The sequence below is a fragment of the Macrotis lagotis genome, chromosome 3 (genome assembly GCF_037893015.1).
Source record: "Macrotis lagotis isolate mMagLag1 chromosome 3, bilby.v1.9.chrom.fasta, whole genome shotgun sequence".
NCBI classification, from domain to species: domain Eukaryota; kingdom Metazoa; phylum Chordata; class Mammalia; order Peramelemorphia; family Peramelidae; genus Macrotis; species Macrotis lagotis.
Window position 1 is genome coordinate 82371582 of NC_133660.1, and position 27812 is coordinate 82399393.

The following is a 27812-nucleotide window of genomic DNA, read 5'->3' on the forward strand; positions in this document are numbered from 1 at the left end:
GAAAAATGAAAAACTAGAAGAAAATGTGAAATATCTCATTGGAAAAAAAGAACTAACCTGGAAAAATAGATCCAGGAGAGATTTATTAAAAAATTATTAGACCTGAAAGTCAAGATCAGGAAAAGAGCCTTGATTTCATTTTTCAAGAAATTCTCCAGGAAAATTGCCCTGATATCCTAGAAGGAGAGGGTAAAATAGAAATTGAGAGATTCCACTTATCACCTTATGAAAGAGATTCCCAAAATAAAACCTCCCAGAAATATTATTTCACAACTCCCAAGTTAAGGAAAAAATATTACAAGCTGCTAGAAAGAAAAAAAATTCAAGTATTGCAAAGTTATTCAGAATTACACAGGATTTAGCAGTATCTACCTTAAGGGCTTGTAGGGTTTGGAATTTGATATTCTGGAAGGCAAAAGAACTTGAATTACAGCTGAGAATCATCTTCTCAGCAAAATTGAACATCTTCTTTCAAGTGAATAGATGGACATTCAATGAAATAGGTGATTTTCAAACTTTCTTGTTGAAATGACCAGAGCTGAGAGGAAAGTTTGATCTTCAAATACAGAACTCAGGTGAAGCGTAGAGAGGGTGGAAGAGAAGGATAAATTATGCGGGATTTAATGATATTGAACTGCTTGTATTCCTGCCTAGGAAGGAAGTTGATAACTTATATGATACTAGGAAGATGATACTGATAATTCTCATTTTTAAAGGCAATTAGAATAAACGTATATAAGATGCAGGACATAGTTGAATTTGAAGGTATAATATATGTAAAAGGTATAATATATGTAAAGGTATAATATATGTAAAAAAGATGGAGTTAATAGACAAGAAAGGAATGTATTTGGAGATAGGGAAAGAAGAAATAGAATGGACTAAGTTAGTTCTTATTAAAGAAGAAAAAACTTTTTGTAATGGAGTAGAAGAGGGGGAATGTGAGTGGTAGTAAGTGAACCTTACTCTCTTTGGAAGTGGCTCAGAGTAAACATGACATATACACTCATTTGGCTAGAGAAATCTACCTTACCCTAGAGGAAAATAGGAGAGGAAAGGGGATGGGAGAAAGAGGACGGTGAGGGAAGGGGAGGTGTAGGTGATAGAAGAGAGGGAAGATTGTGGGAGAGGGTAGTCAGATCAACACATTTTAAAGGAGGAAGAGGGTGAAATGAGAGAGAGAATAGTATAAATGGGGATGGGGAGGAACAGGACAGGAGGAAATACAGCTAGCAATAGAAACTGGGAAAAAATGTTGAAGCAATTTATCTGATGGACTTAAGATAAAGAATGCAATCCATCCCAAAGATATAGCTGATGGCTTCTGAATACAGACAGAAGCACATTTTTTTCTCTCACTTTACTTTTGTTGAGGTTTCTGTATTTTTGTTGGGGAAGGGGAGATTAATGTACTTTTACAATATGAAAAAAAAATTTAAATTAAAGTAATGATTTTTCCCTAAGGAATAATGTTGATGATTATAATAATATAATAATTATAACAGCTAGCATTTATATAGTGCTTTTGACTTCTGCAAAGTGATTTATAAATCTTTTCTCAGTTGTTCCTCACAACCTTGATAGGGGGCAGGTGCTATTATACTTTCTTAAAAGATGATGACACCAAAGCTGAGAGAGATTAAGTGAATTGCCCAGGTTCAAACAGCTATATATTGGGTATAATCATGGCATCTACCTCTCATCAAGATTATGAGTAACAATTGAAAGTATATTTTTTAACCTGAAGCACTATACACTTCATTCTTCAGAATAACAAGTCAAAGAGCACATATGACCTTAAAACACTAATTTCTCAAAAGAATGTGAAAGTAAATGCTTGAGATGATTCATAATCTCATTGATTTTGTTAATGTTATTTCACTCATTTTTGGGTCAGGGTTAGAAATGTCGTGGCTAGGCAGACTAAGGGAAAGGACTATACCAGCAAAAAATGCAAGGAAGCTGGCATCAACTTTCACTATATAGTCCATCAGCAGTGAAGCTGGGCTCTAATCTTTGATCCACTTCTCTTTTTTTATTCTTCCCAAGGGAAAGCAAAGGGTCGGGGGGAATGGTTTGATGAGTCTGGGGATGCCTGAATGGAAAATGGGGAAAGCTTGCACAACACTCCAGGTATCGGGTGCAGTCCTGCCATTGCACCTATGAAACTTGAGCATTGCCCCTTCAAGTATGTCCTGATCTTCCTCAGAAAGTTGCTCAAATGTGAAAGACTTAGCTGCTCTGTTCAATATAATGATCCAAGACAATTTCAATGGACTAGAATATGTGAAGTAAATATGAGAAACAAAAGCTTTTAATCACTGGAGAAGCTATTGATAGTTTCTTTTATGAAAACTCTTTTTTCGTATCTTTTGTATATATATATATTACCTATATAACCCCCTGTATTTCCTTCTAGAGAGCCATTCTTTAATCCCCTCCCAGTTTTTAATAGGGAGCAAAAAAATTCAGCAAAGCTAATCAGCACATCAAAAGTTAGATGCCGTTAGTGGAGTTTACTAAGTAAAGGGATGATGTCAGACTTACATTTTATGAAAAATAAATAACTTTGATGAGATTTTTACTTTTGGCTGGTTTTTAGCTCAGGTAGAAGGATTGGAGTGAGGAGAGACTTGAGACAGAGATAGTCATATGTAGAAGAGTTTTCAAGAGGTGATGAGGACCTGAACTGAGGGTAGTCATGTGAGTAAAGGAAAGAGAAGAGGAAAAAAAAGACATTGTAGAAGTAGGAATAAACAACAACTAGGATTTGACTGCTGACTGAACTGAATATGGGACCTGAGAAAGCAATCAACACAAGCAGAAAAATCAGAACTAAAGAAACTCTAGTAAGCCCACACAAAAACCTTCTCAGCCTTAAGCAGAAAACTTTCTCCATTATGGATATTCAGTGTATATGGATAGAAGAGAAATGAAGGGAAAACAAAATAAAACCTCCTGTGTGCCAGGAAGCATTTTACAGATATCTTATTTGATCATAACAACAATTCTCCAAGATAGAGACTGCTTAGATATTTGATATTGAGCCTTCCTAACCTTCAGCTTGGTGTTCTATATTGCACCTAGATTGAGAATTCAAGAATTCATTGTCAAAAATCTGGATCATTGATGCTCATCTAATTGAGACAAAGCAATAACTGGATCCTGGATCCACAGATCATGGAATTTTCCTAACCCATCTCCTTCCTATATTTGTTTTCAATTTTCTTTAGGAAAACATCATGATGAGGGCCTTGAAAGAGCCAAGTTAAGAGGACTCTTCCCTTTAAAAGTCAAAATGGTGGTCAATTAGAAGGTTAATATTAGAAAACACTGTGGTATTCTGATGATATAGGCTATATGTTTCAGAGCTACATGTGTTCCAAAGTGAAACAGTTTAACTTTGTTAAGTAGTGATATTTATGAAAGTACCCAGGTTTGTGTATCTGAAATCTTTTGAGAGGTTGCATGGTATCACAGATAGCAGACTAACCTTGGGTCAAGAAGTCTTAAACTCAAGTTGATTGGGTTTTTTTTTAAGTTTTCAAAGAAGATGTGCATCAAATAACATTTAGAGTTCAATATTTGTCTCTCTGGAGAGAGATAGAATTTTTCATATTAAGTCCATTGGAATTGTCTTGGATTATTATATTGAACAGAGCACTTAAGTCTTTCACATTTGATCACCCTTACAATATTGCTGTTACACAATGTTCTCCTGGTTCTACTCACACTACTTTACATTAGGTCATATTATTCTTTCCAGTTTTTTCTGAAACCATTCTATTTCTCATTTCTTATAGTACAATAGTATTCCATCACTAGAAATATTACAACTTATTGCACCATGATCAACTTGATGGACATACCTCTAATTTCCAATTCTTTGCCCCTAGGGAAAAAATTGCAATTAATAAATATGTCCTTTTCTCTTTTTCTTTGATCTTTTTAGAGAAACATGCCTAGTAGTGTTATTGATAGATCAAAGGATACATGTAAATTTTATAGTTGAGTGCAGTTACACATTGTCCTCCTGAATGGATGTACCAGTTCACAAATCCACTAACAGTGCAATAGTAATTTAATCTTTCCACATCCTCTCCAACATTTGTCATTTTCCTATTCTGTCATTTTAGCCAATCTCATAGGCATAAGTTAGTATCTCATGTTATTTTTATTTACATATCTCTAATGAATAGTGATTTAGAGTATTTGTTCATGTGACTATTAATGGAATTGATTTCTTCTGAGAAGTAATTTTTTATATCTCTGTTCATTTATCAAATGAGGTAATGGTTTTTACTTTTTTTATAAATTTAGCTCAGTTTCCTGTTTGTGAGATGAGATCTTTATCACAAAGATTTGCTCTATATTTTTTCCCAGTTTCCTATTTTCTTCTCATTTAGGCTGCATTAGTTTTGTTTATGTAAAACCTTTTTAATTTCATGCAATCAAAATGATCAATTTTACTTCCCTTAATATTTTTATCCCTTGTTCCTTCATAAACTTCTCCTTCATCCATGAATCTGTCATAAATTTTCCTGTGCTCTTCCAATTTCTTTATGATATCATCATTTATGTATAAATCATTTATCCATTTTGACTTTATCTTGCTATGTGATGTGAGATTTTGGACTATGTTAAAGTTGTTAATTGTATCAACTAGTTTTTTAATTGATTATCTAGGATTCTCCAAGTATATAATCATATCATCTGCAAAGAGCTACAGATGTTTCCTCACTGTCTATTTTTATTTCTGCAGTTTCTTGTGGCTAGAATTTCTAATGTAATGAATAATAATGATGACATCATTGCTTCATCCCTAATCTGATTGGAATGATTCCTAAATTATCTCCATTAAAGATAATGCTTGGGGCGGCTAGGTGGCTATAGTGGATAAAGCACCGGCCTTGGAGTCAGCAGGACCTGGGTTCAAATCTGGTCTCAGACACTTAATAATTACCTAGCTGTGTGGCCTTGGGCAAGCCACTTAACCCCATTTGCATTGCAAAAACCTAAAAATATACAATAAAAAATAAAATAAAAATAATGTTTGTTCTTGATTTTAAATAGATAATACCATTTTAAGGAAAGTTCCAATGTTTCCTATGCTTTCTCATATTTTTTTACAAGAATTGATACTGTTTTATGTCTATGGATTTTTCTGCATGTACTGAAATAACTATATGATTTTTATTGTTTTTGTTATTGTTATGGTCAGTTATGCTGAAAGTTTTTCCTGATATTGCCCCATTCCTGTATTCCTGGTATCATTCCCACTTGGTCATAGAGAATGAGCTTTGTGATGTATTACTATAATCTCATTACTAGGATTTAAATTTTTTGCATCAGTTTTATTAGGGAAATTGATCTATATTTTTTTCTCTCTATTTTTGTTCTCCCTTGTTTAGGTATCAAAACCAAAAATAGAATTTAGTAGTATTTCTTCTTGTCCTATTTTCTCCAAATATTAATATAGTACTAGAATTGATTGTTCTTTAAATATGTAGTAGAATTTACTTGTGAATCCTTCTCATCCTGAGGATTTTGTTCTTAGGGAACTAATTGATGATTTGTTAAATTTCTTTCTTTAATATGGGATTATTTTAGTACTATCTGGGCAATTTATAGCTTTGAAAATATTCCTCAATTTTATTTAGATTGTCAGGTTTTTTGTCATATAACTAGACAAAATAGCTCCTAATAATTATTTTAATTTCATCTTCATTGGTGGTGCATTCAAACTTCTTTTTATTCTGGAAACTGCTTACTTTTTAAAAATCAAATTAATGTTTTGCCTATTTTTTCCCATAAAACCAACCCCTGTTTTTCAATTTTATTAATTTCTCATTTGAATTTCAGATTTCCACTTTGATGTATAATTGGATTGATTTTTACTCTATTCTTTTTCCTTTTTTTCTCATTTTTATATTGATATAGACATTTAGGAATAAAAATGTTCTCCTTTTGTGGAGCTTTGGCTCCATCCTATAAATTTTAGTATGTTGTCTCATTGTTATTCTCTTTAATTAAATTACTGGTTGTTTCTATGATTTAATCTTTAATTATTTAGGATTAGTTTATTTAGTTTCTGATAATTTTTTCTATTTCCATTGCTTCTTATTGAATATAATTTTGATTACATTATATACTGAAAAGGATGCATTTAATCTTTACTATTTTCTGAATTTGATTGTAAGGTTTTAACACCATAATACATGGTCAGTTTGTGAGAAGGTACTTTGTAAAGTTGAGGAAAAAAAGTGTATTTGTTTCTATTCCTATTCAATTTTCTCCAATCCTATCATATCTAACTTTTCTAAGATACTCTTCATCTCCTTAAACTTTCTCATTTAACTTTAATTAGACTTATCTAGCTCTGAAATGGAAAAGTTGAGGTTCCCTACTAGTATAGTTTTATTGTCTATTTTCTCTTGTAATTTATTTAACTTTTCTTTTAAGAATTTGCTTTTTATACTACATAGTTCATATGTTTAGTATTGATATTAGTTCACTGTTCTAGTGCCTTGTAATCAAGATCTAGTTTCTATGCTTATCTCTTCTAATAAGGGTTACTATTGTTTTTCCTCTGTCTGAGATCACATTTGCTACTCCATCCTTTATAGATTCTTCTCTAACTCCTTATTTTTATTCTGTGTCTCTCTGTTTCAAGTATGTTTCTTTTAAACAACAAAATGTTGGTTTCTGAATATAATTCATTCTGCTCTGCCCTTTTATTTTATGGGTGAGTTCATTCTATTCACATTCACAGTTATGACTGCTAAATGTGCATTTTCCTTCTACCATTTTATTCTGTTCTTCTTTTTCTTTTTTTTATCCTGTCCTTCCTCAAAGTTTGTTTTACTTCTAACTACTGACTTTCTCTTATCCTCTTCCCCATACATACATAATATCCCCCCACTTTGAAACAGTGTTGATGATAATGGGGTTCAAGCACCCCTTTCCCACTATATATATATGTATATATATATATATATATATATATATATATATATAATAAAGCTCTTTTTTGTTTTCTTCTTTACTGTGAGAATTCCCCCATTCTTTCTCTCCTTTCCCCCTTTATCAGAGCATCCCACTTTCTTGTCTGTACTTTTTCTTTAATAAAAATAATCAAATTCCTAGAAGAAAAGCTGAATGAGTTACAAGGAGACATAGATAGCAAAACTTTAATAATAGAGACCTCAATCTCCCTCTCTCAGAACTAGATAAATCTAACAAAATAAACAAGAAGGAAGTTAAGAAGGTGAATGAAATCTTAGAAAACTTAGATATTATAGACCTCTGGTGAAAACTTAATAGGGATAGAAAAGAATATACCTTTTTTTCTCAGCAGTACATGGCACCTACACCAAGAATGACCATGTACTAGGACACTAAAACCTTATGATCAAATGTAGAAAGGCAGAACAGATAAATACACACTTCTCATACCATGATGCAATAAAAATTACATGTAATAAAGGGTCATAGAAAGAGAAACCAAGACCTAATTGGAAATTAAATAGCTTTAGCTTAAATAATGGGTGGATCAAACAGAAAATAATAGAAATAATCAATAATTATGTCCATGAAAGTGATAATAATGAGACATCATAGCAAAATTTATGGGATGCAGTCAAGGCAGTTTTTCAGGGGAAACTTTATATCTCTAAATGTCTATATGAATAAAATAGAGAAAGAGGAGAACAATGAATTGGATATGCAACTTAAAAGGCTATAAAAGAACAAATTAAAGATCCCCAATTAAATATCAAATTAGAAATTCTGAAAATAAAGGGAGAGATTAATAAAACTGAAGCAAGAAAATTATTGATCTCAAAAATAAAACTGAGCTCTTTTTTTGAAAAAGTCAATAAAATAGACATACTTTTGGTTAATCAGAATTTTAAAAAGAAAGAAGCTAACCAAATTACCAGTATCAAAAATGAAAAGGGTGAACTAAGCACCAATGAGGATGAAATTAAAAAGATAATTGACAGTTACTTTTCTGAACTGTATGCCAGTAAATTAGATAACCTGGATGAATATTTGCAAAAAATGCAAACTACCCAGATTTACAGAAAAGGAAATGAATTACTTAAATAACCCTATTTCAGAAAAAGAAATTGAAGAAACCCTCAATAAACTTCCTTAAAAAAAAGTCTCCAGGTCAGGATGGATTTACAAGTGAATTCCACCTAACATTTAAGGAACAATTAATTCCTATTCTACATAAAATATTGTAAAAAATAGAATAGGAAGGATTTCTGCCAAACTCCTTTTATGACACAAACATGGTGCTCATACCTAAACCAGAAAAAAACAGACAAAGAAAATTATAGTCAAATATCTCTAATGAATTTTGAAGCAAAAATCTTAAATAAAATTTTAACAATGAGATTATAGCAAGTTATTACTAGGGCAATATAATATGATCAGGTAGGATTTCTTCCTGGTAAGCAGAGTTGGTTCAACATTAGGAAAACCACTCAACATAATTAAACATATCAGTAGTAAATCCAACAGAAATCATATGATTACATCAATAGATGCTGAAAAAGTCTTTAATAAAATTCAATATTCTTTCCTATTAAAAAACACTAAAAAGTTTAGGAATAAATGGAGTTTTCCTTAAAATAATAAATATTATCTATCTAAAACCATCACCAAATATTATATGTAATGGGAATAGATCTGGAGCATTTCCAATAAAATCAGGGGTGACACAAGGATGCCCATTATCACCCTTACTATTCAATATAGTATTAGAAATGCTAGCAATAACAATAAGAGAAGAAAAAGAAATTGAAGGAATCAGAATTGTCAATGAAGAAGCAAAACTTTCATTCTTTACAGATGATATGATCATCTACTTAGAGAACCTGAGAAAATCATCTGGAAAACTCCTTGAAACAATTAACAAATCCAGAATAGTAGCAGGATATAAAATAAACCTACACAAATTATCACCATTTCTGTATATGAACAACAAAGCCCAAGAGCAAGAAATAGAAAGAGAAATTCCATTTAAAATAAATATAGACAACATCAAATACTTGGGAACCTACCTCCCAAGACAAACTCAGAAACTGTATGAACACAATTACAAAGCACTTTTTACCCAAATAAAGTCAGATCTAAATGATTGGAAAAATGTCAAATGATCATGGTAGATAGAGCTAATATAATAAAAAAGACAATTCCACCCAAATTAAATAACTATTCAGTGCTATACCAGTCAAACTACCAAATAACTACCATTACCAAGCAAGAAAAAAATCATAACAAAATTCATCTGGAGCAGCAAAAGGGCAAGAATATCTCGGGAACTGATGAAAAAAATGTAAAGGAAGGTAACCTAGCTCTATCAGAAAAGCAGCAGTCATCAAAACTGCCTGGTACTGGTTAAGAAATAGAGTAATGGATCAGTGGATTGAGATAGGTTCAAAAGAAGTCACAGTAAATGACTACAGCAATCTACTATTTGACAAACCCAAAGACAACAGCTTCTGGGATAAGAACTCACTATTTGACAAAAATTGTTAGGCAAACTGGCAAATAGTATGGCAAAGATGAGGCATAGATCTACATCTCACAACCTAGAACAAAATAACGTCAAAATAGGTACAAGATTTAGACATAGAGAGTGATGCCATAGATAAATTAATAGACCAAGAAATACTCTATCTGTCAGATCTATGGAAAGGGTACAAATTTATGACCAAACAAGAATTAGAGCACATTATAAACTATAAAATGAATGATTTTGCCTATATTAAATGAAAAGGTTTTTGCACTAATAAAATCAATGCTGCCAAAATTAGAAGGAAAGCAAAAAAGCTGGGAAATAATTTTCACAACTAGGAATTCTGATAAAGATCTCATTTCTAAAATATATTGAGAATTGTATCAAATTTATAAGGTCACAAGTTATTCCTTAATTGATAAATGGTCAAAGGAATATGAACAGACAGTTTTCAAATAAAGAAATTAAAGCTATGTATAATCATATGAAAAAATGCTCCAAATCATTATTGATTAGAGAAATGCAAATTAAAACAACAATGAGATATCATCTCCCACCTATCAGATTGGCCAAGATGAGAAAAAGGGAAAATGATCAGTGTTGGAGAGGTTGTGGGAGGATTGGGACATTGATGCACTGCTACTGAAGTTGTGAACGGATCCAGTCTTTTCTGGAGAGCAATGTGGAACTATGTACAAAGAGCAATACCCTTTGACCTAGAAATTCCAATTCTAGGTCTATATCCAGATGAAATTATTAAAAAAAATGGGAAAAGTCCTACATGTTCCAAAATATTCAAGATAACTCTTTTTATAATGGCAAAGAATTGGAAATTGAGGGCATGTCCATCAGTTCATAAATGGCTAAACAAGTTATGGTACATAAATACTATGGAATATTATCGTTCTATAAAAAAACCATAGATGGTCAGATTCTAGAGAAGCATGGAATGACTTATGGGATCTCATGCTGAATGAAGGGAGTAGAACCAAGAGAATAATGTACACATCAGCAACACCATTGTGTGATGCACAGTCTTGATGGAAGCAGCTCCTTTTGCAATCCTCTGAGCTAGAATAACTGTATTCGATTGACCATGGACTATATTAATCCCCATTCAGAGGAAGAAAAACAAAACAAAACACACACATACAAAGAAAAAAACCAATGTGAATCTGATGAACACTTTATCAAAATTCTCTTCCATGTAAATCTTTCCCTTAATTCTTCTAATTCCTCATACCAAAAATAACTGGTCTGTAATCATGTTTATCAAAATATGTTTGTATAATATTAACTTGATTGTTTGCCACTGAGGGGAGGGGGATGGGAAGGGAGGATGGAAGGAAATTTTGTTACTTAAAAATGTAATGTGCATATGGATGAAAATAAATATATAACTATATTTAAAAATACAAAAAAATAATCCCAACATTATCAATTCACTCCCATGCCTTCTGCCTATATGGACTTCTTCTAACTGTCTGAAAAAATGATTTAACTAATTAGAACTTTTAAGAATTATCTTCCCTATGGAAGTGTAACTAAGTTAACCCTTTTGGGACCCCTATGATTTCTCTTTCATGTATACCTTTTCATGATTCTCTTGAGTTTTGTATTTGAAAGTCACATTTTAATGTTAAAAAAAATTATTCTGGTCTTTTCATCAGGGATGTTTGCAAGTCTTTTTGAAAGAATATCTCTTTTTTTCCCCTTTGAAGAATTTATTGCTCTTAGTTTTCACTGGGTATGCTATTCTGATCAGTTGCCAGGACCTCTTACAATATCTGACTTGAGAACTGTTTCTGTTGCCACCACCTAGTCCCACTACTGCTATTTCATCCTCATGAGCTCCAGACCAGCTTTCATCCCCTTGTCACAGTGTCCTCCTCACTTTCTAAGTTTTCTTGGACTAGAAGAATGTCTCACCCTGACCTTATGTTGGCTCTACAAATCCAGAATTACATTTGAGATCATTTTTTAAAGTTTTCTGGAGCACAGATTTTGACTGAATGCTTCTTCTATTCATTGGCTCCACTTTGGAAAATCTCTGCTCTACCTGTGACATATGTTCTCTGTAATATCAGCAAGATTCTTCCCTTCCCAATTTCCTCAAGTACCATTCTAAGATTCAAAGTTATAATTGTTGATTTACATTGGTAGATACAGTTTTCATACCAGGAATTCCCCATATTGATAAAGTCACAAGTATGAAGTCCAGTTTTGATAACCTTTTCAAAAGAAAAAAATTGTGAGTAGCAAAGATTGGATGGGTATGGAATGAAACAGTCAATTGTGGACTTTTTCACAGTAGGCATTTGTGGTCACAAGCTTAACTTTTCCTAGCCTTTAGATCTCATAGAAAATGTTTATGTACCTTGTTGACCTAATAAACACATCTTGGCATGATGCATTGGTTTTCTGGAAGTTACATCATTGTTTCCTATCAAATCAGGCCAAGGGATAGAATGGTTCTGGAAAAGGCAAATGAGAGAGATGCCTTGCACAGCATAACCCTCAGTCCAATAAACATTATTATACAAGTCACCCCACCAATCACTTGGTGTGGTCCTCTTTGACACTAAAGGAAAACTACTACTACTATTACTACTACTACTACTACTACTACTACTACTACTACTACTACTACTACTACTACTATTATTATTAAAATGGCTAAAAAGTTTTTCTCATATATCTTGTCATATATTCATCTGCTCTATTAATTAATTTGAGTAGAAATTAATTTGAGGAAGGAAGGTATGGGATCACTCAGAGAGGCAGTGTTCAAAACAAAGCATCCCTTTCTTAAACTTGTCAAGAAGCAGTGGCAAGGCACTCCATAAACCTATCCCAACTCACTTTGAATCTCATTCAATTGAATGTCTCATTCTCCAAGAAGCAACAGCTTCAAAAATTATAGCATTTGAAAACCCTATTTCAGTGATTCAGAAATGAGGAGGTGCTACAAGTAGTATATTGATTACTCATTTGAGTAATTATTTTAATATATTCTTAGAGTCTCCTATTGCAGTATTCTTCTGATATCGATTTTATTTTATAAGTGCTTGGGCCTTTAAGTTGGACTTAAAACATAATGAAATAATCAGGGTTTTTTTAGTTTTTTGCAAGACAATGGGGTTAAGTAATTTGTCTCAGGTCATACAGCTATGTAATTATTAAGTGTCTAATGCTTGATTTGAACTCAGGTTCTCCTGACTGCAGGACCTATACTCTATCCACTTTGCCACCTAACTGCCTTTGAAAAAAAATCATTTGTTAAACAGGAATAAATACATACATATATTTTTTAAGAGAGAACATACATTTATAATGTGAAGTGGAAGTAAAAAAGAAAATCACAAGATCAGCAGACTACATTGAGAGTCACAATGCCCATGACTGGGAAGAAAATTGTCTGTTATACCTGGTCAGAGAATATCTGGAGTTTTAGATTTTCTTCTGGGCACACTGAACAAAGACCCTGAGAATCTGCAAAAGATTAATATGAGGCGGACCAGGATAGAAAAGGGTCTAGAATCAGATGAAGGAAATGGGGACATTAAGTCCAAGGAAGATATATGGCTTAGCATAGTTGTCTTTATTTGACATATGTATGTCTTCTATATGTATGGACCATGTAAAAGAGTTTTCTTGATTTTGCATAGGTCTAGAAGGACATTAGTGCTAAGGTTATAGATGCAAAGCAGAAAGATTTAACTTAATCTTACACTGAAAAGTGGCATCTGTTTAACTTATGGTTCATTTTAATCCCAAAGCTATGTGCTAAAATGAATTTGAATAATTCATAACATTATAGTCATAGGATTATAGGATTTGAGAACTCAAAGAGACCTTATTGACCTTGTAGTCCAATCCTCTCATTTTATTAATGAAGAAACTGAGAGTGCTCAAATTCATAAAGGTAGGTAATGGCAGTGGCAGAACTGGAGCACTACCATGTCTGTTAGAGTTCATTTTTCATGCCTGATCTTTGTATATTTTTTCCTATACTAATGTTAGTTAATTGAGGACATGAATTGTTCCCATTTTTGTCTTTATATTCCCATGGTTCATGATGCCTGGGACATCGCAAGCATCTAAAAAATACGTATTGATTTATTTTAAATATTAATGGGAAAATATTGATCAAGTGTCTGTTAGGAGCCAAGAGAGAGAAACAACATACCTAACAAGATGGCCATGGAGTCCTATAGAACTGGATAATATCCTGTCTTTTCTACACAATGGTTGTGATGCCCAGACAATTTTCCAAGACTACTATAGAGATACTGCTCTACACTGATAGAAAAGAGTCCTCACCAGAACCTCCTAATTTTACCCAAATAAAATCACATTTGATCACAAAACTATGCTATGACTAAGAAATGTGATTTCTGATTAATTTTATTGTAAGGGCAGCTTTTTTTTGTTTTTAAATAGTGTATATTTCACTAAAAATATAAACTAAATCAATTAGAAACAAATTCAATTGGTAGTAGTATATGAGATGACCAGAAGCCCAAGTCTCATTTCCAATAGCCTCATTCTCCTGGAATTTGTCGCATTTCTTTTCCCAGAGAAAAATTATACAAGGATTCTTCAATTCACAATCAAATAAAATATGTACTTAATATAGTCAGTTGTTACATGATATCCCTAAAATGTCTTTATATCTCTTTGACCACTATGAAGAAATATTTTATGAGTGAAGAAAAAATATGAGTTAAGGCACCCAAGAAACAAATCAGAAGGAAAGAGTAGCTCAACAACAACCATTGCTAAACCTTAAGGGGAGGAATGGATTAGCAACCAGGACTACAAGAATACCTGAAGGAGAAAAAAACACCAAAAACAAGAGGCAAAAAATGAAAGGAAGAAATTTAAAGGTTATGATGTAGAAGAAAGGGTAAAAATCATATCCAAGTATTTAGCTAAGTACTCCTTGAAAAGTAGAATATAACAAAATAATTTATTGCATGCAATAGACAACAGTAAAAATTAGAATAGAGACAGCTAAGTGATGCAGTGAATAGAGCAACTAGCCTGAAGTTAAGAAGACTTCTCCCTGAGTTAAAAGCTGGCCTCAGATACTTACTAGCTTTGTGTGATCCTTGGCAAATTCACTTAATCCTTTTCCCCTCAGTTTCCTTACCTGCAAAATGAACTGAAAAGAAAATGATAAACTACTCTTGTATGTTTACCAACAAAACCCCAGAAGGAGTTATGAAGAGTCAGATATGACTGAAGTGATTTTAAACAACTATTTTATATCAAAATCAAAAATATTAGTAAATAAAAGAACTGACTTAGGAAACAGGTAAAGGAGATATAATTTCAGAATCAGATTCCTTGAAAACTATGGTAAAAAAAATCCTAAATATTATGTATAACAATTTAAAGCTTCCAAAGTGAGTTATAAATATTAATTTATTTTATCCTCAGTAGCCAAAGGAAGTAGGTGCTATTATTAAACCCATTTTACAAATGAAGAAAATGAGCAATGAGTTAACTTGTCTGGAATCATGGTGCTAGTAAGTGCCTAAGGCAGGATTTTAACATAATCCTTCCTGACTTCAATCAAAACCAAAACTATCCACTATTACACCTAACTGCTTATATAGTATATCTAATTTTTTTTTTTGCAAGGCAATGGGGTTAAGTGACTTGCCCAAGACCACACAACTAGGTAATTGCTAAGTGTCTGAGGACAGATTTGAACTCAAGTACTCCTGACTCTAGTGCTGGTGCTCTATCCACTGTACCACCTAGCTGCCCCTTAGTATATCTTCTTTAATGATATTGATCTATATTTTTCTTTCTCTGCTATAGCCTTCCTAGTATGGGTATAAAACAATATTTAGAACATTGAAAGAATTCAATAAGGACCCCTTTTCCCTAATTTTGCAAGATAAACTTTTATTAGAATTAACTATTTCTCAAAAGCTTGAACAGATTTGTAAATCTGTTCCTGAGCCCTTAAATCCATCCCATATTTAGGGGAGCTCTTTATGTTTTGACCTGATATTGGCATGCCAATTTTCTATTTCTTTTGTTAATTTTATGAAATTAGAAAAAAATTTCAAGAAAATTCATCTGAAAAAAAATCAAGAACCTTCAAAAGAATTAATTTTTAAAATGGGAAGACAAGGAGCCTAGGATTAGATCTCAAACTATATTATGAAGTAGTCATTGTCAAAATTATCTGGAACTGATTTTTGTAAGCAGAATATTAGTCAGTGGAAGAAACATCCAGAAGCAAATGGACATAACAGCATATTGTCTCATAAAACTATTGGTCTAAGAGCTCATTATGCGACAAAAACTTCTAAGAAGTCTAGAAAACAACTTGACAGAAACTGAGTTCAGACCAATATTTTATACTGTACACATCACAATAAGTTCCAAATTAAATATTTTTTTAAAAAAGTAATAAACTAATCAGAGGAAAAGACACACTTTTACCAGGAAGATGAAATGGACAATTTTGATGATAAATGATGTTAAAATATGAAGGAAACAAATTATCTCTGCAATCTTCTTGGATAAAGGTATAATGACTAAGATATTTAAGGAACTGATGTAAACGAACATGAGACATTCCTCAGTAAGACAAATAGTGAACTGATAGTTTCCAAAAAGAAAAGCAAGCTGTTGAAGATGTAGGAGAAAAGTACACTAATGGTTGCTTAGGCCTAGTTATAAACTGGAACAACCATAGAAGAAAGCAATTTGGAGTTATGTCCCTAAAGTCACTTAAAATTTACATGTCAGTGATAATACTAATAGGTATATATCCCAAAGAGGAATTACTGACAGAGAAAAACTCTCATCAATTATATTGTTTGATCCCAGTATAGCAAATGGATAATTATGAAGATTTTTTTTTTTTTAGTTTTTGCAAGGCAATGGGGTTAAGTGGCTTGCCCAAGGCCACACGGCTAGGTAATTATTAAGTGTCTGAGGTCGGATTTGAACCCAGGTACTCCTGACTCCAGGGCCGGTTCTCTATTCACTGTGCCACCTAGCCACCCCCAATTATGAAGATTTTTATCCTGTATACTCACATTTTCACAAACACTGAGAAGCAGCAAGTATATTATTTTTGCTGTGCTGAGTTAAAATAATAGTGGTGACAGAATTTGGAGAAAAAAGGAATATTAAAGATCATCTATTCCTCCCAATTTTAGAGATAATGAGATTGAGACCAAGAGTTCAATGACTAACCCAAGGTCACACAGTAAACAGCAGAGCTACTTTCAGAATGATCATCTGTCTTAGTCAATGCCAGGGAGAGGAGGTTTCTTCTTAGGGTTATTTCCTTCTTATTCACTAACTACCTTTGACTAGTAAATAGTGGCAATGAATTGCTCTTTAAATCCTTATTTTTCTCCTTCTTCCATATCTACAATGTTGGGACTGGGCAGTTTGCCTATTTACAATATAACTTCTAAGAAGCATCAATTAGCATGGTGTTGCCATACACTTTTTTTTCCACATAGCAAAACTAATTGGAATTGGGAAAATGACTTGGAGTGCTCTTTAAAATATCTGAGCTGGTTTGTGAACTCAGAAGTCAGTCACATCAATTAAGATACCCATCCCTTTTCTTATTTTGTGGAATCAAAACTGGCCATGTTACTAAAATTTCATTCTTAAACAATATTCACATCACATTAGACATTCTCTCTAGTCTCTAATAACTACTATTCTGAGATCTGGTATTTATGTCAGTTCATTACAATGTTCCTGTCATTGAGTAAAAGAGAAAATGCCAAGGAAAAAATTAAATGTCCTTATTAATTTTAAACCTCTCAAATATTAGAATATAGTTATTGAGAAGTAAAAATAGTAGAATTATTACAAGAGAAATATTTCTCGAAAGCAGTTTATTTAGGGGCAAATGAAATCTTAAGGATTTTTGCATCTAGGGAAAGTGATAAAAATGAATCAGAGGGTGGATAGAGCACCAGCCCTGGAGTCAGGAGTACCTTGGTTCAAATCCGGCCTCAGACACTTAATAATTACCTAGCCGTGTGGCCTTGGGCAAGCCACTTAACTCCATTTGCCTTGCAAAAACCTAAAAAAAATGAATCAGAGGGAATTTTTAAAGTGTTATTTCTAAAAAAATAGGAAGCCCAATTATGATTAGTATTGGCAACTTAAACCTGGTAAATTTTTCATATAAATTTACAGACTCAAGAAATACAGTCATATGGTTTGTTCAAATATACTGACATGTGCTGCAAAATCTCTTAGAAATTGCCTGTTATTTTTCTTTTGCATCCATACTCTTTTTTTATTATTTTATTTTTCCAAATACATGTTATGAAAGTTTTTCAACATTCATTCATAAGCCTATGTATATTTTTAAATTAGAAAATTTCCTTTTACCCTTCCCTCCCACCTCGTTCCACTCATCAGCAAACAATCAGGTTAAAATTATACATACAAATTTGTGTTAAACATGTTTTCAGATTAGTCATTTATGGTAGGATGAATTAGGATTAAGGGAAAGAAATACATAAGAGATATTTTTTGTTTTTGCAAAGCAGTGAGGTTAAGTGACTTGCCCAAGGTCACACGGCTAGGTAATTATTAAGTGTCTGAGGTCAGATTTGAACTCAAATAATCCTAACTCCAAGGCCAGGACTCTATCCACTGAGCCACCTAGCTGCCCCACCCCAAGACATTAAACAAATGAATGTAGTGTTCATTGGATTCTGAAGGATTTTGTTTTGTTTGCTTTGGTTTTTCTTTCCCTATATGGGGATAACTTTGTCCATAGCTGTTGTTGTCCTAGCTCTCTGAACTGCTGAGGCAGCTGCATCCTTCAGGGTTGATCACTCTCAGTGTTGTTGTTAATGTGTACATTGTTCTCTTGGTTCTGCTGCCTTTGCTTAGCATGAAATCCTATAACTCATTCAATGTTTCTCTAGAGTCTAACCATTTATGGTTTCTTATAAAACAATAGTATTCCCTAATATCCATATGTCATAACTTGTTTAGCCATTCCCCAATTGATGGGCATCTTCTTAACTTCCGATTCTTTGCCACTACAAAAAGTGTTGCTATGAATATTTGGAACATGTGGAACTTTTCCCATTTTTATGATTTCTTCTGGATATAGGCCTAGAATTGAAATTGTTGGGTCAACTTTGGGCAGAGTTACATATTGCTCTCCAAAATGGTTGGATCAGTTCATAAGGAATTGCTTGTTATTTATAGAAATATTGCACTTATGTTCTGGGGAACATGTTTCACATTTTCAAGCCTGTCTATGTTGTTTTAAGATATATTTCAAAAGCTCAGCTGCTTAGCATCTCTCATACCTTGCTTAATAGAAATGGACTTCTAAACCAAATGTCTTCATGTCTTGAATTTGTGCATTTTAAGATGCTGAAGACTTATCAAAAGACTAAATTCATCATAATAAATGTAGTTGGGAAAGTATACATCTATAACAATGTGTTGATTTGCATGTAATGAATTTAAAGTGAAAATCTGGATGATTTTCTTCCATTGCAGTAAATCCACTCTGATTTCTCTTACCTCTACCCTGCATATTTCGAAGATTCAGCAGGAACTCCAAGAATAAGAATGAAGAGCAATCACTATGAGGTTGAGGGAGACGAGAGATTCTAGCTCATTAGAAGGTCAATGAATGGTATCTGTACTCTAAACATATAAAGCCTTCTTCTGCCTTGCTTAACCCCAGAATGAGCTGCAGATACCTACACTTTCTATCACTTTAGTGTTCATTCACATATATATAGGTGAATGTGGCTGCTCAAATTCAGATAAGACCTATAATTCCATGCACTGTATACCAGTGTTCCCATATACACCAAGAGAAATTGATTATGGGGACAAAAGGCTTCAATTTTTTTTTGAGTTCCAAATTCTGTCTTTATTCCTTTTATTTCTCCCCTACCTCTTTTTTTAAATTTATTTTTTATTCTCGTTTTGTACAAATGTTTTTTTACATTAATAAAATATTCTTGTTTACAAGTAAACAAAATACCCCTCCCCCCCATGAATATAGATAGACTTGCTTGGGTGAAAAAAGTAAAGGGGAGAGAAAAAAAATGAAAATTAAAAAAAATAATATTAATAATTATGGATATGGCCAGGTGGCGCAATGGATGAAGCACCAGGCCTGGAGCCATGAGCACCCGAGTCCATATCCAGCCTCGTAAACCCAACATTAACCCAGCCATGTGACATGCAAGCCATCCGATCCCCACTGCCCTGCAAAAACCAAAAAGAAGAAAAAAAAAAAGACCCAAAATAAAATAAAATAGTAATAATAGTAGAGGTGGCTGGGTGGCAGACAGAGCATTGGCCCTTGAGCCAGGAGCACCTGGGTCCGAATCCAGCCCCAGACACCCGAAGATCACCTTGCTATGTGGCCCTAGGCAGGCCACCCAGCCCCGCTTGTCCTGCACCCTCCCCCAAATAATAATAAAAAAAAATGTGCTTCAGTCTTTGTCCCCAAACCAACAACTCTGTCACGGGTGGATCACATTCTTTATGATAAGTCCATGGTAAAAGTTACTTCCATATTTTTCCACTGTTGCCATTGCTGATCACAACTCCTTCCTTTCTTATTTCTCCACTACCATGTACTCTATTTTCTCTCTCCTTTCACTCTGACTCTGCTGTAGGGTCTCTGAGTGGTGCAGCAGAAAGATCCCTGGTCCTGGGGCCAAGAAGCCCTGAGCCCCCATACTACCCCTTAGGCCCAGAATGCACCTGGCCCTATGGTCCTGGACAGGCCTTCCAATCCCAGCCCCTTGCAAGAAGTAAAAAAGAAAATGTGTTATATCTGACCACTGTCCCCCCATGGTCCATCCTCTCCTCCTTTATTCACATCCCCACCCCTTCCCCCTGCTCCCCCTCCTTCTTACTCCAGATGTCTATACCCCATTGAGTATATTTGCTGTTTCCTCTCCTAGCATCTCTGATGAGAGCAAAGGTTCCCTAGTTCCCCCTTGCCTCCCCCCCTTCCATATCATTGCAATAGCTCATTGTAATAAAAAAATCTTATTATGTGAAATATCTGGGACTATTCCCCCTCTCCTTTTTCTTTCTCCCATTCCATGTCCCTTTTTTTCCTATTGACTCCATTTTTACACCATATTTTATCTTCAAATTCAGCTTTCTCCTGTGCTTCAACTATAAAAGCTCCCTCTACCTGCTCTATTAACTGAGAAGGTTCATATGAATATTATCAGTATCATTTTTCTATACATGCAGTTCATCCTCATTAAGTCCCTCATATTTTCCCCCTCTCCTCTAATCTCCATGCTTCACCTGAGTCCTGTATCTGAAGATCAAACCTTCTATTCAGCTCTGGCCATTCCAAAAGGAGCATTTGAAATTGCCCGGGTTCATTGAAAGTCCATCTTTTTCCCTGGAAGAGAACATTCAGCCTTGCTGGGTAGCTCATTCTTGGCTGCATTCTAAGCTCTTTTGCCTTCTGGTATATTGTATTCCAAGCCCTATGAGCTTCCAATGTAGCTGCTGCTAAGTCCTGTGTGATCCTGACAACTCCACGATATTTGAACTGTGTCCCTCTGGCTGCTTGTAATATTTTCTCTTTGACTTGGGAGTTCTGGAACTTAGCTATAATATTCCTAGGGGTTGATTTTTTTGGGATCTCTTTCTTGGGGGGATCGGTGGATTCTCTCCATTTCTATTTTACCCTCTGCTTCTAGAATATCAGGGCAATTTTCCTGTAGTAATTCTTTGCAAATGATGTCAAGGCTCTTTTCCTGATCATGACTTTCAGGTATTCCAATAATTTTTAAATTATCTTTCCTAAGTCTGTTTTCCATGTCAGTTGTTTTTTTCAATTAGATATTTCACATTTTCTTCTAATTTTTCATTATTTTGGTTTTGAAGTATTGATTCCTGATTTCTGGTAAATTCATCAATCTCCCTGAATTCTGTTCTTTATCTGAAGGATTTGTTCTCCTCAGAGAGTTTTCTTATCTCTTTTTCCATCTGGCCAGTTTTGCTTTTTAAAGTATTCTTCTCCTCAATAACTTTTTGAACTGTTTTATCCATTTGACCTAAGCTGGTTTTTAGCATGCTATTTTCTTCAGCATTTTTTTTGGATTTCCTTGACTAAGCTGCTGACTTCATTTTCATGTTTTTCCTGCATCTCTCTCCTTTCTTTTCCTAGTTTTTCTTCCAACTCCCTCATTTGATTTTCAAAGTCTTTTTTGAGCTCTGTCATAGCCTGAGCCTAATTTCTGTTTTTCTTGGAGTCTTTAGATGAAGGAGCTTGTGCTTCCTCATCTTCAGACTGAGGATTTTGATCCTTCTTGGCCTCATTTGCAAAATATTTCTCAATGTTCTTCTTGTTTCTTTGCTTGCTCATTTTCCCAGCCTGGGCCTGGTTTTGGGGTGCTTCCTGAGCTTTTGGAATACTCCTACAAGAGTCTCAGTGTGTGAGGCTCTGTCCTCCCTTCTGATCTGTGAATGACCATAAGCACCCCCCTCTGCCATGGGGCCGAGGTGGAGGGGGCCCTGTTGTTCTATGGGGGGGCCTAGACTGGGATCAGGATCTGAATGTGGTCAGAGCCCCAGAGTCCTGTTCCAGGGGCAGAGGACAGAGCTTGGCAGTCTCTCTCTCCACTCCCCTCCCTCAGCTCAATGGGCTCATGCCCTGTGGGCTCCTGCTTACCCGCTCCGCCTGCTTCTGTTTTCGGGTCTGGGCTGCGGAAAGACCAAGCTTCTCCCTGTGTGCGCTGAGGGCTGGACTCCACGTGCTCGCTCTGGCAGAGGTCCCCCGCCATGTTCCCCCACTTTGTGCCTGGTGCTCCCTGGGGTGCAGCTCCGGAGACTCCCCCGCTGCTGTGAGCTGTGACTTCCGTCACCTTGGGGCTGCCTCCAGGAGGCTGAAGTTCTTTCCCTCTGGCAGGCCGCCCCTCCAACCCTGGGGAGCAGAGCCTTTCTGCTCTTTTCCAGGTTACCTTGAGTAGGAGAACTGCCTCACTGAGTCCCTTTGTGGGTTCTGTTCAGTTAGAGTCCTTAGCTTATGAGTTTTTATCAGAGAGCTCCTAAGACTCGATCCCTTCATGTCACCATCTTGGCTCTGCCTCCCCAAGGCTTCAATTTTAATTGAGGATCTCTTACTAATTCCCTGTATAACCTTTGACAAATCATTTTACCTTGATAAAAAAAAAACCAGTTTTCATTTTACTTATTTGTAAGATAAGGGGTTGAAATATGGTCACCACTAATCTTAAAACTTCACAGTTCTAGATTTTGAATCCCGGAGAAATCCAAGTTAAGACCTGGAATTCAATTCATTTTAAATTATGCCTGTGCAATTCAAAATTTTATAGCTTCCTCAAATATTATAAATAGAAAATTTGAACTTATAATAAAGGTAGAATGTTACAATGAAACAGTAGATTGCACAGCCTTATTACTTACCCTAATGGCCTAATAAATAATAAAAAATATTATTTATTAGCAATATGTTATGAAAACACTTGTATATGATTCTTTATTTTATAATATAAACTCATTGTAGTTAGTTTAAAAGTCATATAATTATCGAAAATATAGGAAACCATTTTTCATTTTTCAAAAATCCTGGCTTGGTAAAGTTCCTGGAAATCCCTACCCCCAGAAACAAGAAAAATCTCTATCAACAAAACAATGAATCCTTGCCCTAAACTGAAAGGATTAGACTTTTGAGCTACTAACTCTTATCTACATTTCCTTAAGTGCCTCAATTTTTTCTTTGAATTATACCTCTCATCCCCATATCCTTAATTACCTCATCTCTACTCTCTGAATTACTATCCCCAGCTAAGTACACCTAATTACCCCCATCTTCCTGCCCCTTTAATATTACTTCCTCCTTTTTCTTTTGGGTTGCTTGTCTTCTTTTGTCATGGGAAATGTAATCCCCCAGATAAACTCTCAGGTCTCTATAAATTTCCTTACCGCTTATCACCTGAGGATGTAATTTCCTTTTGGCTACCTAGCCTGCTCTTTTGGTGTGATCTCTTAGACATATTCTCATACTTGTATACCTTTCCTTACTTCTTAATCCTTCTTGGTCTCTGCTGTTGCTGCTTGTCTTTCTTTCTCTTAGCTTCTGCTAATCACAATAATACCTAAATAAACCCTTTTTTTGTCCCTTAAAAATACCCTGGCTCTTATACATTAACATACAATATTGACAATTTAACAATCTGTTATTAATCATAATAACAAAATTAAATTCTCCCTTACCTCCTTTTTTGTTTTCTTATCTAAAAAGCAAGGATGTTGAATCAGAGAAAATCTGAGGTCCACTCTAGTCACCTTCTACGTCTAAATTAGAAAGAGCATTTTCAAAATACTTGTGAGGAGAAAGGTATAGCATATTCTGAAAAATAATAATAAGATGATCATTTTAACTATTGTATGTGTGTATATATTTAAATGTCCTTCAGTTCAGATAACTACATTTTATGTCATCATTATTTTTCTTGTCTTTATCACTTACTGTCATTTTCTTGACAACTATTTTTAATACCAGTTAATATATTTGAAAGAGTATTTTTTTGAAGCCGCTAACAAGTTACTAAGGAAATATTCTTTAATATACAGTTAAAATCCATTTGCAGAATAGATCTCCAGATGAATTCTAATTTTTTGTACTAGAAATAGAGAAGTGTCTTTTTTTATTTTATTTATTTAATTTATTTAAGGCAATGTGGTTAAGTGACTTGCCCAAATTCACACAACTAGGTAATTATTAAATGTCTGAGGTCAAATTTGAACTCAGGTCCTCCTGACTCCAGGGCTGGTGCTCCATCTACTCTAGCTGCCCGGAAAAGTGTCTTTTCACTAAAAGTCATTCCCAGTTTTGACTTCCAAGGTTATAGGTTGTAGGGTTTATGACTGTTTGTAATTTCATAATTAACAATTACTGTTTAAAAATTCATTCTGTATATGTCTTAACCCAAAAGATGAATTTTTAATTGAAAAGTATTTGTAGACTCATCATGATGAATAAATCACTAGGCAACCAAAATTTAAATTAATGTTTTAATTTAAATGTTGATTTCTTTATTTGTAGGGGGAAAACTATTTAATTATAGGCAAAAAAAATCAGGATTTTTAAAAACTAGATATATGAAAAAGTACAAAATATATTTTTGGATGTATATGTATTTCAATGGAACTAACTCATGGATCACAAAGAATTCTAGATTTTGAGTTAGAAGTTGTTGTTCAGTCATTTTAGTAATGTCTGACTCTTCATGGCTCCATTTGGGGTTTTCTTGGCAAACATCCTAGATTGATTTGCCATTTCCTTCTCCAGTTCCTTTTTCAGATGAGGAGCTGAAGTAAACAGGGTTAATAGTTACACAGTTAGTAAGTTTCTGAGGTTGAATTTAAACTCAGGAAAATAAGTATTCCAGAGTCCATACCATCACTCTGACTACTAGACCACCTAGCTGTCCTGAGAAGAAGTCTATCACAAGCGCTAGGTTTAAATATGTGACTTTTGGGGAAGTCACTTAATTTATCTGCCCTTCATTTTCCTTATCTGTAAAATGATAGATATATAGGTAGATATACATGTGTATATATATCTACATAAAGAGATCTATACAAACGTAGGTATATGCAGACAAATATACTTTTATAGTAGTATATATCCACATAAGTATAAATAGATAAGTATGTGCATACAGTTTATATTTGTACATATATGTATATGTCATATATATATATATTTATATATATATATATACACACACATACACACACACAGAAGGTAATGGTAATGGTTTATTAACTATTTGCTGTCATTCCCATTCCAAATCTGCTAGGAGAGTCCATTTAGTGTATGTATACTCTTAAAAAAATTTTCTTATGGTCTACTATAGATTTAGTGGATATTCCATCTAAGTGTTAAGGATAGACTCTTATGTTCTTATTAGGAGTTTCTTTCTGGTTAGGTAGTTATCCAACATCTGTGAGTCTGTTTGATCATCTGCAAAATAGAGAGAATTATCTCAGTAGGGCAAATTTTCCAGGATTGTCTTGAGGATCAAATGAAATAAGGCATTTGACACTTTAAAGCACTACAAAATGTTTGATAATAACACAGATATTTTTCTCATAATTCAATGGCAAAAGTTTTTATTTATTGACTTTTTTTCTTTATGTCTTTACTCGGTGTTTTTCAGAACTTTGAAGATGATAAGACTTTCTAAAGGATAAAATATGGATGGTAGCATTTATCAAAATAGTTAATTTGGCTTGAGTTAAAAACAAGGCACTAGGGAAGGGTTACTTATTCCCCAAATGGCAAAATCCATGACAGTACAAATTTGCCATACCTGTGACCTCTATTATGTCTGCCTTCTGGCAGCCTTTTAACTTTGGTTCAAACAGTCCATATCAGAGAATATGTATTCTTTAGAATAATGGAGTTGGAACATTTGGAGTTTGCTCTCATATCTAATCTTTGTTCTAGGATTTATGCTTCCATTGTTTATTTTGTGTTGCAGTTCATTATGCTGACATATGTCTTTATGTTGGCCTGGCTTGGAGTCACAGCTTTTACCTCTCTGCCTGTTTACATGTACTTCAATATGTGGACCATTTGCCGTAACACCACCTTAATGGAAGGCACAAATTTTTGCTTGGACCTTCGCCAGTTTGGTAAGTAAAATGGTGGATTCCTACTGACTGACAACAGTATAGACTGTTGCCAGAAAACATTCTATGGCCTAGTAAGAGAATAGCACTTATGAATTATTAGAACTTCGCTGCTGCTTAACAGCAAATGCCAATAAAATGCTCAGATAATTTCAATAAGTTTGTCATTGACTTTCATCACATCCCCTTTAAAACTAATGGAGCAACTAAAATCAAGGTTGACATGAAGCTGGTTGGACCTTATACAACAAAACTTGGGTCAATATCTATACATTCACCAAGAATTCTTAAGATATATACTAGTTGCAAGGTACTAGGGTAGGTGTTAAGAAAACAAAGACAAAAATGTCTGCTTTGATTTGCATTGGGATAGGGTGCCACAGGAGTAGAAATACAGCATTTACACTGAAAAGTGAATATAATATATAATACCAACTATCGAGATCATTTCTTATAGGAAGTGGAACTTATGCTGAGCCTTTAAAGAAGCTGTAGTTTCCAATCCCCTGGTTAGAAATTGCTAAGCTGAATCCTGAGGTATAGATTTTAAGTCTTTCTTTTCTTTTGTTCCTTTTTCACTTGCCTCTAATCTCTGTTTTCCATCTTACTTCTCACCCCTTAAAAGTGGAAAATGAATGTGCAGCAATAGCCTGTGTCCTATGAATTTTTTTAAAAAAAGGCTTTCTCTAACTAAAACCCTTCTCCAGTGGTTCATCACTCCATGTTGATATTAGGTTCTGGAAGTTAATATCATTGGAATGCTTTCTCTTGTCAGTTCTGCCAACATAACTCTGTTCTGAGGAGACTAAGCCTAGACTCACTAGCAGGCTGAATAAATTCATAAAAATCACTTTACCTATGTCAGTAGAAGAAATTTCCCAACAATACTCATTCATATAGCATTTGAAGATTCCCAACAACTGTGCTCACCTTAACCTATGAGAAAGGTTACTCTCTTCATTTTACCAAAGAAGTTGATCTTCTGAAAGTTTAGGAAGTGAGTCTATGATCAACCAGTATGTCAGAGGCAAGATTTGAACCTATGTCTGTTAAACCCAAGTCCAGTATTTTCTCTAGTGTACCTTATATGATCAGTTGACTCAGAGCACAGGTTACTTCTAGAACTTGAAGAGGTCCAAAAGAAAACAAGTAGTCTAATTTCAAATACTTTATTAATTACTGCAATATAATAGAAAGAATACAGAAAGAATAACTGGGTTTTAATTCCAATCCCACTACTAAAATATTTTATGTTGGGCAAAGTCCTTAACATACTTTGACTCTCTGTCTGTTATCTATAAAATAAGGAAATCAGGCAATTTGATTCCAACTCTGAGTCTTATAAAGAGCATGATATTTTAAGATCCTGAATCTTACATCATCACTAGGAAAACATCTGTGCAGAAAAAAATGTCTACACCAAATTATAGTTTGGAATCATTAAAAGTACCACACATTTTCCAAATTTCAATCCTGCTTATTCTTCTTCCTATTCAATTCTGGCTCCAAGTTATCATCTGTCTTCTGTGCCTTTCTCAATTATATTAGCTTGAACTGAGGTAATACAATTGTATGATAATAGTCATTGTTTTATTCA

General features: G+C 34.1%; 1 protein-coding gene across 1 annotated transcript in view; it reads left to right on the forward strand.

Moving 5' to 3' along the window:
• The window catches only part of GPM6A (glycoprotein M6A), a 584947-nt gene that overhangs the window by 541621 nt on the left and 15514 nt on the right, over positions 1 to 27812 (forward strand). Inside the window, exon 4 of the mRNA XM_074228941.1 lies at positions 26065 to 26218. Coding sequence (XP_074085042.1) covers positions 26065 to 26218 — 154 coding nt within the window. The remainder of the gene's footprint in view (positions 1 to 26064; positions 26219 to 27812) is intronic.